Source organism: Salmo trutta, chromosome 3 (genome assembly GCF_901001165.1).
Source record: "Salmo trutta chromosome 3, fSalTru1.1, whole genome shotgun sequence".
NCBI classification, from domain to species: Eukaryota; Metazoa; Chordata; class Actinopteri; order Salmoniformes; family Salmonidae; genus Salmo; species Salmo trutta.
Genome location: NC_042959.1, coordinates 53073779 through 53087587, shown reverse-complemented (window position 1 = coordinate 53087587; position 13809 = coordinate 53073779). Strand labels below are relative to the sequence as shown.

At 40.6% G+C, this 13809-nt stretch overlaps 1 protein-coding gene across 1 annotated transcript; it reads right to left on the bottom strand.

Moving 5' to 3' along the window:
• Positions 1-6164: 6164 nt before the first annotated feature.
• Positions 6165-12167, bottom strand: LOC115178411 (membrane progestin receptor delta). The gene is made up of 7 exons (XM_029739592.1): positions 11905-12167; positions 11322-11449; positions 10906-11111; positions 9078-9204; positions 8890-8986; positions 8376-8520; positions 6165-8091 (listed from the first exon to the last, which is right to left on the bottom strand). The coding sequence occupies exons 1-7, from the start codon at positions 12097-12099 to the stop codon at positions 7826-7828; spliced, it is 1164 nt and encodes a 387-aa protein (XP_029595452.1). The 5' UTR covers positions 12100-12167; the 3' UTR covers positions 6165-7825.
• Positions 12168-13809: the final 1642 nt, after the last annotated feature.

Here is a 13809-nt window from a genome sequence, read left to right as displayed (position 1 = left end):
TCTTGAGCTCTGTGAGAGTGACCATCGGGTTCTTGGTCACCTCTCTGACCATGGCCCTTCTCCCTCGATTGCTCAGTTTGGCCTGGCGGCCATCTCTAGGAAGAGCCTTGGTGGTTCCAAACTTCTTCCATTTAAGAATGATGGAGGCCACTGTGTTCTTAGGGACCTTCAATGCTGTAGAAATGTTTTGGTACCCTTCCCCAGATGTGTGCCTCAACAAAATCCTGTCTCGGAGTTCTACGGACAATTCCTTCAACTTCATGGCTTGGTTTTTGCTCTGACATGCATTGTCAACTGTGGGACCGTATATAGACAGGTGTGTGCCTTTCCAAATCATGTCCAATCAATTGAATTTACCACAGGTGGACTCCAATCAAGTTGTATAAACATCTCAAGAATGTTCAATGGAAACCGGATGCACCTGAGCTCAATTTCGAGTTTCATAGCAAAGGACCTGAATACTTATAAAAACAGAAATGCCTGTTTTTATATATGTTAATACATTTACTAAAATGTCAAGAAAAAACTAATTTGCTTTGTCATTGTGGGCTATTGTGTGTAGACTGCTAAGGATTTGTATTTATTTAATCCATTTTAGAATAAGGCTGTAATGTAACAAAATTAGGAAAAAGTCAAGGGGTCTGAATACTTTCTGGGATTAACTGTTGCCTGAGAATATGAAAAAGTAGAATTACTTTAGTGAAGTTTAAGGGGCTCAGTGATTTTAAAGCCCGAGCATACTTTTCATAGGTGAAATTTCAAACTTCTACAATTTTGATAATAACAGCTTTACCATTATGTTCAAGATATATTGGAACAGTAAGACGCCATCTTTCCATTTTCAAGCTGTGTGATATAATCAGCAGGAGTGAAAATATAGAGAAACCTATTGTGCCAAGTCAATTGCACTAATCAGAAAGCTTTCTATTGTTAGGCAGTTATGTCAGATCCTTCATTTTTCATATGCATAGCCCAGACCATAGTAAAGAAACTGCGTACAAAGTTTGTGTTCTTCATAGCTATCACTTGCATTGTATTGGGATATCAATTATGAATTAGCATTTTGGAATATGAACTAATAGTAAATGGTCATTAAGAGAGATGCTCCTTGGGTTATCAAATAATCTTATTTGATAACCCAATTTGTTTATAACCCAAAACCCAACCATCATCTGGATTGAAAATGTCTGAATACAGTAATACGTGTGTGTGCGCGCAATGGTACGTTTGACCGGACGTCGTCTACTGTTGATATTGTCCACTACAGTTGTTTATAGCTAATGGAATGCAATACAATGTTTTGCATTTCTCCGCCTACTCATTCTAATCCGAATGTACAATATTATATTTACGAACATTATAGTGGAGTTGTACAGTTATTCTTTTGACTTGTTCATTATTTCTCTGATGTATTACTCTGTTTAAAATGTTTTACTGTATATGAAATCATTTTCTGTCAGAGGACAAAACAATGACGACTAATTGTAAAATAGGAATATTTTTGAAAAAACAGCGGGGGAACTTCTATTAAAGGCCAGGAAGGTGTTTTTCCTGACATACTAGTCTTACATTTTTTTGCATTTAAATACTGTAGAATGATTTCTCTGTCCAAGGCCAGTGAGTATACTCCAAAAAATGTGTATGCAGTGCAAGACTATAGCGCATAGGTTCAGGTACAGTTACATAGCTTTCATAGGAAATAGCCATGTTAACATGCCTTATAGTGACCCCAAAGCATTTAACATCAGCCTTTAACATCAAATCAAGCTGCTGAAATCCAGTAAGGGACAAGATGGTTGAGAGAGATACAGCGGAATGGTTTCACATGTAACAGATGGATAACAATGATCGAGACTTCAGGAGGAGAGTGACAGATGGAATTGAAATAGAGACCGTGATACAACCTATAGACACACTACAATGTCTACTTTCCCTTTTAACCTTTCACCTTGAAAATAAAAGCAGACATTTTCCAAGACTAGTAAAACAATTTGGACACCTTTGAATGTAAATATGTACATATACTTTATTGATGTAAAAAAAAAAATGGTAATGTTCAAATATTGTTACCCCAACACTTTGTATATCGTCTGACCATGAATAAAACAACCATTTGGTTCAAGAGCTCAGTTTCCAATTGTCTACCATCTTACAGTACATGTTTTTATATTATTTCGGAAGGATGAACAAATACAGACTAATTGTACCTAAACGTTTTAGCCTGCAAAAGCACCTTTCATTGTGTGGAGGTCCGTAATCAATTACCTGAATTACACACAGCAATACTTTCTCACTGGAACTCTCACCACACACATCAGTTACTGGAAGAATAAAGTTTTATATGACCTTAGGTTACCCCCCCCCCCCCCCAAACAAACAAACACACTTTGGATATATTACAGCAGCCTCTCTTCACCTCACACTTTTTTTTCTCCCTCCCTTTTCTCCATATCCACTCCCTTAGGAGTGCTAATGGGTTGTGAGTAATGTTATATCGCTGGCTCTCTCCCTCTCTTTAGCGTATTGGAAATGAAAACACTTGTTAGGCTCATGCTGGACCACTGTTTCCTATGACGTCTTACAGGCAGAGACGGGACTATACCTTCAACCCCCTATAGAGATATACTTTCCACTGCTCATCTCCTTCCAGGACTAGGGCCAAGCGAGTCTCCCTCATTATCACTCCTCCTTTTTAAGAAACCCTAATACACACTCTTTCCAAGGAAAAGAGAGCCTCTATTCCTCATCTGAGGTTTGAGAGTCCAATATGTCAGCATCTTCACCATTGACTGAGAGAAAAAAATTACCTCAAATTGCCTCAAAACAAAATAAGCAGTGTTTTTTGTTGTATGTTATCGCAATTTGGTAGAATCTGTCAAAATAACTATATTTTCCACTCTTGTAGATGGGGTGGGATCCATACTTGTTGGCTACACAGGCAAAAAAATAATCCTTGTTCAATCATGCCACCTACTGCTCACATTCATACATAAACCAATAGTTTGTTCCCTCTTGCAGTAGAACATTGGTTGTTTTACAGTAGATCATTGCTCAGTGAAAGGTTGTCATCTAGTGTATTGGAAAATAACTGCAGTACTCCTCTATACAATCCAACATTTCAACTGATACAGTTGTTATACACAGTCGACAGACAGACACATTAATGCTGTCAAATATGTGGTAAGTAATTTTTATTAGAGAAATGATTCCAGTGATGAATACACTCTAATAAGGCAGCATTGACACAATTTTAGTAACAAGATAGCAAACAATGACATTTTTTTTTTCTTCAGTATTTTCCCCAGGAACTATATTAAGTTCTCCACACAAAACACAGCATATATGCTAAATTAAAATAAAAGTTTAATTAAAGGTAGTATAAAAGGAAAATAGGCACAGACATTCATTCAAACCGCTTCTTCCCTCTTTGCTAAAACCTAGCACTCGTCAGGAGTCACTGGAAGTTCCTTGGTGTGTGGTGTGTTGTGTCATCCAACCAAATCTTTACATAGCTTCCTATTTTACTTTCTGTAACATGCCATTCAATATGAACACACTTTGGGAATCATCATATTTAACTTTATGAAAGGGATCGACGTAAGCAAACAGACGCATTTGAACTAATAGGCCATCACTTTTTTTTCAACGCTAATCTAGTTTGAACGAAATTAGATTTCAATGACAAAAGCATAACAGAATGTTTAGAAATGTAGTTGAACATTCAAATATTCAACAACTTAAAGGACAATAGGTTCTATGCGCCAACTGCAGTTATATCAGCACTACAATATGTCAATTCAGATACAGTTATGGTCGATATGGTCGGCCACATGCTAGTCACAACCCACTACCAAGAAACAAGTTGTAAGACGATGAAAGCACCATACCAAAATCAACAGTGGAAAACTGAGTGGTATAAGAATGATGAAAACGGCAAATATATAGGTCTCTCTGTGTTCAATACACTAACCCTCAAAACAAAAATTGGTTTTCAAACAATAGGGCTCTCGTTGGAGTAAAATTAAGTGTGTGTATGTGTGTTTGCCTATACTGCCTGTACACTCTGCTCGACCTGCAACACAGTCCATTTCCCTCACTGACACAATATCACTTTCTATTCCCTCATAACCACCAGGGGCCTTTAGGGGAGACTTGGGTTGGTTGTCACACGTTTTACTCTGGTGTGTATTTCTCATTTACATTACATTTACGTCATTTAGCAGACGCTCTAATCCAGAGTGACTTACAGTAGTGAATGCATACATTTCATACATTTTTTTTTTTCTGTGCTGGCCCCCCGTTTCTCAGCACCAGTATATATAACAAGACTCTTTTCAACATGAACAGAAAGACCAAGGTCTTGGGTTGAAATAGGGATCCTATTAGTATGTCTTATTCCAACATGGGAGTAATAAGCCATCAAACACACTCTGCCCACTTGTGACAACCAGCCCCATCGCAGGGTTGGTTGTCACACAGTATAAGGTTCACAGGAGGTTGGTGGCACCTTAATTGGGGAGGACGGGCTCGTGGTAATGGCTGAAGTGGAATCAGTGGAATAATATCAAATATATCAAACAAATGGTTTCCATGTGGTTGATGCCATTCCATTCGCTCTGTTTCATCCATTAGTATGGGCCGTCCTCCCCTAGGCAGTCTCCACTGATGGGATTGGTTGTCACAATGTTGGCTAGTAGTTTATTCCTTTTGTAAAAGGAAATTAAGCAATATAGTTTACAGCGTCTTAGAAATAGCCTTTCTTTTATCAAATGATATTCCTAACAAAATGCAGGATAACATATTTTGAGTCAATTTGTGTGTGCGTGTGTTGCATACACATGTGTACATTTGTTGGTGTGTGACAGAAAAAATATGTTTGGGAGAGAAAGGCAACAAACCCAGATAGCAGAGAAACCTCTGGCCAATGGATGTACACATGATGAATCGGGAAGACGCAGTTTAGACATCGTTTGCTAATTGGCAAGACGTCTCACAGATGTTTTTAGAATACCTCCATTCTAAATTCTACAGTTCTACATAGTATATATGTCGGCCAGGCATCAAGACTCTATTCTGATGTCTCGGCGACATCTTCCCAATGTGCTAACGCTCTCCACCCTACATATATTATTCCCAACACATTTTGATATGCCTCGAAGGAAGGTTTATAGCAACAGAACCCAATGCTAATTAAGATGCTAGTTACCACATGAATTGACCTAGGAACTCAGAAATAGGTTTGGAATGTAGCTCTCCCTATAATATTTTTTTACATGTATACTTCCATAATTCACACATTTATTTTTTTTAAATTCCATCTTAAAAAAAAAACTTTCACCTATGAATTCAAAAAAATAAAAAAATACCATCACCTAAATGTTTTGTTATGATGACGTGAATCGACCAGGTGGATTAGTTCTTTCAAAGAATTCACACATTTTAATCTTAAAATGATTACACAGCGCCCTCTAGTTTGGAAGTTATAAGCACTGTGACAACCAACCCTGGTCTCCCCTACATACTGAATACAGAGCTACATGATAGAATAATGACGTGTGTTAGGTGTAGTGTGGTACATGTAAGTGCTATTATGTAAAAAAAATGATCATATGATGTTGGGGATGTAATTAATAATTTTTCCTAATCTAAAACATTTACAAAAATAATCATGCAAATATACAGGTAATGCCCAAAATAAAGAAAACACTTCAGTAAATGAGGGATACATAGTATATTGAAAGCATGTGCTTCCACACAGGTGTGGTTCCTGAGTTAAGCAATTCATATCCCATCATACTTAGGGTCATGTATAAAAATGCCCTATTGCCCATTATTTTGGCTCCCATGGCTAGAAGAGATGTCAGTGACTTTGAAAGAGAGGTCTCAAAGGAGCACAGGGGGCTTAAAGGGTCTGTGTGTGTCTCTTAGTCACCACATTTCAACCCAACTGAACACTTATGGGAGAATGCGGAGCGGCGCCTGAGACAGCGTTTTCCACCCCTTCAACTAAACACCAAATTATGGAATTTCTCGTGGAAGAATGGTGTCGCATCCCTCCAACAGAGTTCCAGACACTTGTAGAACCTATGCCAAGGCATAGAAGCTGTTCTGGCTCGTGGTGGCCCAACACCCTATTAAGACACTTTATGTTGGCGTTTCCTTTATTTTGGCAGTTACCTGTACATATACACTACGCTTTACAACTGAACAGAAACAGTAAGTGCTGTTATATATACTACAAGGATTAAATGCTCAAGAGATACCACACTCTTTTTCAAGGATACATGTAAACAATAGCCACTGACAATGTTATATCAGCATGGGGTGAGTGGTGTATTGGTTTGCCATAAACCTGCAATGACCACCACGATACCACATGAATACGACAGTGCCAAGACCCTTTGACCTCCACTGACCACATCCACATGCCTGGGAGATGAGGAGACATCACTCATTCAGTTCTGTTGTGCACCATCATCTAAGATTTTTTCCATCAGATAGCTGTTATAAACAAGATCATTTGGTATGTCCTATTGATGTTACAATGATGGGTCTGTTTTAGGGAGAATTTCAGTAATTCCCTGACATTTAAACAGCACGTAGTGTTTCAAAAAATGTATCCAATGACCATTAATGTATGTTGTAGATGTAACAAATAAGAGTACTCCAAAGAACAATTAAAGTGACTGAGCATTCACAGGAACACAAACTGCGAAGAACCATGGAGTTTCCATGGAAACGTACCTCTGTAAAATGGCACCTGTCTTTTAATCATAGACATGGTACAGTGCTGTAGCTTTCAGGTACACGCTTAGAAAAAAGGGTTTCAAAAGGGTCCTTTGGCTGTCCCCATAGGAGAAACCTTTTTGGTTCCAGACAGAAATATTTTGGGTTCCATGTAGAACCCTCTGTGGAAAGGGTTTTACAAGGAACTCAAAAGGGTTCTACCTGGAACCAAAAAGGGTTCTTTAAAGGGTTCTCCCTACGGGGACAGCCGAAGAACCCTTTTAGGTTCTAGATAGCACCTTTTTTTCTGAGAGTGTAGACGTTTAGAGCAGGCAATCTGAGAGAGCACTACACTGGTCTGTAAATGTATTCAAGTCATAGTGGAGATTTAAATGAGATGGTATTGAATATTAAAACAAAATGGTGGAATCATACTAAGTAGTCCAGTTAGTGATGAGAATCATGTAACGGATAGTCATACTTTATATTAAATATGGGTTTTGAGATGTTCTAATAATGGCTTACAAATACATAGGACAATTGAAAAACAGTAGCTAAATACTTATATATTAATATGAAAATTCCCTGCAAATTTACAGTTAAAGATGTTTGAGATTTACACCAACCAGAAATAATGTTACGAGTACTTAGGTAACATTTGGGTCACTATATATAAAAGAAGGCACTTTTATGTGTTGTTAGACATCACATATGCTTCATACAACCCAGATCCTTTCAAGTATAAGTGAAAAGAAGTCGGCATATGATACTTTAACTCAAAAAACCTCCACAACTTTAAACAGTAAACAATGATACTGAATAACTGAAAGGCTTCATAAATATAGCTGGGTATTCGGCTTCAAAGTAAACAGTGAACACATTAATAAACTCCTAAACAAACCTTATAATGACGTTAGAATAACATGTAGAAAAACCATCCTGTGATAATAATCCAATGGGTTTATACAAATACTACCTGGTTTGAAAAGGTATAATACAACTTCTTATGGTTATTATTTCCAAAGTTCACGACTGGGAGAATGGTTTAGCCAACCCTTTTCATTTGAACATATTGGTTGGTCACTGGTTGTGGGGAGTGTCACTGTTGCTTGCGTTTCGCGGGTGGCGTCAGTGGGTGGTTGGCACTGTGGTGGTGGTTCCACAGCAGAGGGGCACTGAAGATGCCAATGATGCCGAGGTTGAGGATGATGCTGAGGGCCAGTGCCCCCAGGGTACTCAGGAAGGAGGGTACGGCCGCCTGCGCAATGAGCCACGCCCTGCGTGAGGTCATGTCTGCTAGCACCGCCTCCATCTGGAAGTGGGTACCCACCACGGCACAGATGTGGAAAAGCTGGTGACTGTGGCCTGAGAGAGGAGAGAGAGAAGGAGAGAGAGATCAATGAGAGAGAGAGTCGTTAAAAATGCTTGAATTTGATCATACTGCAGTGAACAAGGATTTACCAGGTTTGCTCAAAGAATTGTCACTGTTCAAATATTTGCCTACAGTGCCATCATGGACACAGTAGAAATGACACTGATATGCGCCAACAATAACTGGCCCCAGGCCAGACTAGCTAAAGCTTGCTCAATAACTGATATAACCTCCTAATTCCAGTTGCCATGGTAACCGGGCGTTGGGGTGGACATACCGAAGTAGTCGAAGCGCCCCGGGGCCAGCCTCTCTGGGAGGTGTGAGGCAAACAGGAAGCAGGTGAGGAAGGCGAAGAGGAGGTGGTAACAGTGACTGGACAGGGCCTCACTGTGACAGCAGCTGCCCCCGCAGCACAGCAGCAGCTACACACACACACACACACACACACACACACACACACACACACACACACACACACACACACACACACACACACACACACACACACACACACACACACACACACACACACACACATATACAAACCCACATAAGATCATTGGCACAAACAGCGGATGAAGGGATTAAAAGCTTTAACAGCATGTGGTCAAATCTTTATTTATTCTACACAAAATCAGTTTCTAAGTTAATGAGCCAAAAGTCCTGGTCAATGTATTAAAGAGAGGCATTAATCGGATCTAAACTGTGACATAACAAACAGAATACAACCCAATGACTGTACAAGCAGACTTTCTGTGAACTCTGTCTACACCTTCTCAAAATACACTCACTCTGTAAAATAGAGGGATGTTGTCAAAGATGAATGGAAAGACAAATGCCCCTGTCCGGAGAACTTTACTGCGGTGTGGAAACTGCATCTCCAGGAATCTATAAAAAAAAGGGAGGGAGGAAAGTTACAATGGTTTCAACGACCAGGAGAGTGATGCATCATGGGTAGGATACCGTATTGGCTGCCTACCTAGAATAGCAGGACAGGCTGGTGCAGAATACTGTGTTGCAGATGGCGATGGGCACAAAGTGTTGGTGCAGCCAGCTGTTGACCCAGCAGTCAGGCATCACATATGAGCCATAGGTTATGGCACAACCTGGACACAAACACACAAAAACACTGAAAGGTTCAAAAAAACATACGATATCTGAAATTAAATCTACCATGCATTTACCTACCATACACTCACCAAGCACTTAAAATAATTAGAAATGGCAATGTTCATAACATATCAATTAGGCTTTAATAACCTACCAATGAAACATTGGCCTTGCACTTGCTGTATATATCCTTCAACACCAGTTTTAATCCCAATGATGTACTTCCAATAAATCTAGAGGCTGTTTTAAATAAGCTTGCCTGCAGAACACCATCTACAGTACACATTAGCAATTCTTATCCCAGAAACGTCTGGACATTTAGGGCTGGGTATGTTTTGGCAGTAAGGAGAATTGTGATAGATTAAGGATCATTTACATTTACATTTACGTCATTTAGCAGACGCTCTTATCCAGAGCGACTTACAAATTGGTGCATTCACCTTATGATATCCAGTGGAACAACCACTTTACAATAGTACATCTATATCTTTTTTCTTCTTCTTTTTTTTGCAGGGGCCTCATATCCATTAATATGGATTTGAAAAGGCACGTTTTCAAAGTAAGAGACAAAGTTTATGTTTGAAAGAGAGGGACAAGTCTATCACACACACCCATACAAGCAAACACACACCCAAGAAAAGCACATGTATTCACAAGCAGAATGCAAATACCCAAGTATGTGAATTGGTTGAGCAAGCACGTGGACACAGACATGAATCCATGGAAAATGTACATGTGAAGGTGTAGAATAGTGGTATGCACACATCCATCAAAACTTTTCCCAGATGCTGGATCCGAGAGGAAAACATATGCTGATATTTTAATCTATGCTGTCTGTTGACCTAAATCTGACAGTGCAATCTGGTGCGACATACTTTCTGTTTGTAAGTACACCTGTATGGCTTGATGAGCAACCCTCAGGCTGGATGTCTTAAATGAAAGGCAAACATTATTCCAAGGTGAAAGAATTGTAAAAGAAAACAAACTCTGATTTCACTGTTGATATTGAGCTGTCGAACTTGTTCACATACTGCTTTACTCTGCTCATATGTATATACTGTATTCTATTCTACTGTATTTTAGTCAATGCCCCTCCGACATTGCTCGTCCTAATTTCTTAATATTTCTTAATTCCATTCTTTGACTTTTAGAGTGTATTGTTGTGAATTGTTAGATACTACCGCACTGTTGGAGCTAGGAACACAAGCATTTCCCTACACCCGCATTAACATCTGCTAAATACGTGTATGTGACCAATAACATTTGATTTGATTTGATACTTGAACAAGACATGTATTATTATGAGGTTATGTGGGCCAAAAAAACTTAATTACAGTGAATCTGACAAGCCCAGACAGCACAGAAACACGACACACACAGCGCCAAATCAAACATACACGAACAATGAAGTAACCACACAAACAATGGTTACAAATGTGGGAAGTAGTATATAAAGTTCTAATCGTGCAACTGATTGCCCAAGTTCGACGAGACTTTTTGGAACTTGAAAGATTGCACGTGTCCTTTACCCTGTGGGATTGCACCAGGTCGGATTAGTGGAAGCAGTAGCCTACTGTGAGAGTAGGCGGACTTGGTACTGGAGGAAAAGTAACCAGAAAAAATAACTAAAGGCAAAGGAAACACTAATAGTCTAACTGTGAAGTGCAGACAGTCTGACTTCATGCAGCGGGCCTTACCCAGGCTGTAGAGGCTGAGTGCGCCATAGTCGAAGAAGTAGCAGATGTGGCGTGCCTCGGGGGACATGGTGCTGAAGGTGTGGGCACAGCTGGAGGTGAAGGGGTACACGCAGATCAGCAGCATGTACACCAGCAGCGGCCAGGTGTAGCTCTCCGACAGGAAGTTCAGTGTGGAGCACAGGACGCTGAAGCGCCACAGGAAGTACCTGGGAAATGAGACGCGTCGCAACACCGTCAGTTTCAATTAATATGAAATGGGGGAGTGATCGGAAGATTTGATACGAAGACAGGAAGACACCAATCTGATACGTATGCTTTCCAGTCTAAACCAGCCCTAATTGTTACAGAATACCTCCAGCTATCTATGGATCTGATCTCCTTGTCTACATTCAGAGTGTTTGCATTGGTGTACATACCATGTGGGCAGGAAGTGGGTCCAGATGTTGACTGTCTCATTGGTCATCTGGAAGCTGCTAAGGATGCAGTCCAGGGCGGAGCTTTGGGGGTGACGGTATCCCGAGATGATGCCATCCTCCCGGAACACCTGAAGGCAAAACACTGTGATACACAGTACATAGGCTACTATAGAGATTATCTAACAAACAACTGGAGAACACCAAGACCTGTCCTCCTAGTCTGGTACATCTGGGCCTGTATTTCAAAAAGTGTATTTGAGCAGGAGTGCTGATCAACACTTATATTGGCATTTTAGTAATTTAGCAGACACTCTTATCCAGTGTGACTTACAGTTGCATTCATCTTAAGATAGCTAGGTGGGACAACCACATATCTCAGTCATAGTAGGTACCTTTTTTAGTAGCTATCAGCAAAGTCAGTGCAAGTAGGGGGAAAAAGTCAAGTGCGAGTTTTAGTTCACGAAAGGCAATCTTTATTTAATTTTTTTATTTACAAAAATGGGTTGAAGATTCAGTCTGTGAAACCTCTGAAGGTTTGTGAAATGGGTGCGAAAGGTTTCTCTTTCAGTATGGTCACTCTTACCTTGGGGACTTGGTGGATGTCGAAGAGCTGGGGGAGTTTGATGCTAAGCATGTCTGTGGGCAGTCTGATGGCTCCCCTCCCTCTCTGGCAGGCCTCCCTGAGCCTGGCCCTGCATCCCCGGCAGAGGACACACCAGACTGGGCAGTCAAACGCTGGGGCCTGGGCCCCCTCTCCAGGCCCTGGTTCCCATTGCATACAGCGGTCCCAACCCCAGCCTTGGCCCCAGCCCTGGGCCCAGCCCCCACCACCGCTGGCCACCCCACCCCCCCACCACAAAGGAAATACTGCAGAGAGAGAAAGGGAAGAAAATGGCTGTTAGATATAATGCTCTAGAAATTACACTGACATACACTCAGATATATTGTGTGAGGACTGTTACATACCCATCAGAAGTAGAAATGTGTTTACATATCACACATGACACATCCACTGTATGTGAATTGGTTGGGGAATAGTCCACTCTGTTTCCACTTGATTTCAAATTACAAACCAATACAAAAACATTCCATAGAATTTTCTCATGGTTCCATCAAAATGAGTATTCCTTCTTTTGTCATAATGTCCTTTTTGACCGGACTCAACACAGTCTTCCATTGTGTCAACCTTCTCTAGACGTCCCCAGACATGGACTCAGATTTAGACAGTGTCAGCATTGTCACATTATGGTGGGCTGTTAGCTAACAAAGCTAGCATGACAATAACATGTTCCTGCTATGTAGTATTGAACAGAGGACTCCTTCTGTTCAGATAGCAAGGGAGATTGTCAATAAGAGCCTTTTGTTTATGAAGCCAGCAACCCACACCATGTTCAATATTGCAGGCATGCTTTTCTTGCCATTTATCAGCTGGCAAAACAACAAAAAAACGCTTGTTGGTTTGATGCAAATCTGTCATCATCTATTGAGAGTTTCTGTTGAGGAAGTTTCATTTTTCCCTATTTACTGATATTTAAATCACTCAACATCTCTCACTGTCTCTTTATAACTGAAAGGTATTTCAGATACCCTTTATGGAAATACACTGAGAGTACAAAATATTCGGAACACCTTCCTAAAATTGAGTTGCACCCCCTTTTGCCCTCAGAACAGCCTCAATTCGTCGGGGCATGGACTCTACAAGGTGTCGAAAGCATTCCACAGGGATGCTGGCCCATGTTGACTACAATGCTTCCCACAGTTGTGTCAGGTTGGCTGGATGTCCTTTGGGTCGTAGACCATTCTTGATACACACGGGAAACTGTTGAGCGTGAAAAACCCAGCAGCAAATTGGTGCGCCTGGTACCTACTACCACACCCTGTTCAAAAGCACTTAAATATTTTGTCTTGCCCATTCACCCTCTGAATGGCACACATACACAATCCATGTCTCAATTGTCTCAAGGCTTAAAAATCCTTCTTTAACCCGTCTCCTCCCCTTCATCTACACTGACATCAAGTGACATCAATAAGGGATCACAGCTTTCACCTGGATTCACCTGGTCAGTCTATGTCATGGAAAGAGCAGGTGTTCCTAATGTTTTGTAAACAGTGTATATCATATCAATGTGTGCAAATCACTATCAAAGCTTATTGTGAAATAGACACAAATGACTTGGGTTGCAAAGTCATACCGAATTCAATATAATATAATTCAAATGGAAGAGGCAGTAATTGGGAGCACGCTAGACTTTGAAGTGACTTGTGTGAATCTGTGAGGAACAGGAAATTCGTGATGTGCAGTTCACAAATTATTTTTTAACAACCTTTCCAACTGACTCGAGAGTCATGATACATTTTTCAGAGTGACTCGTTCCTTTTAGTCGTTCGTTTGACCTGCTCTGCTGGCCACGATGAATCCTACAGCCGGATTCATACGCGTTTCTCCGGCTCAGCGGTTCCGGAGGCGTGCTCCGACCACCAGCTGTCT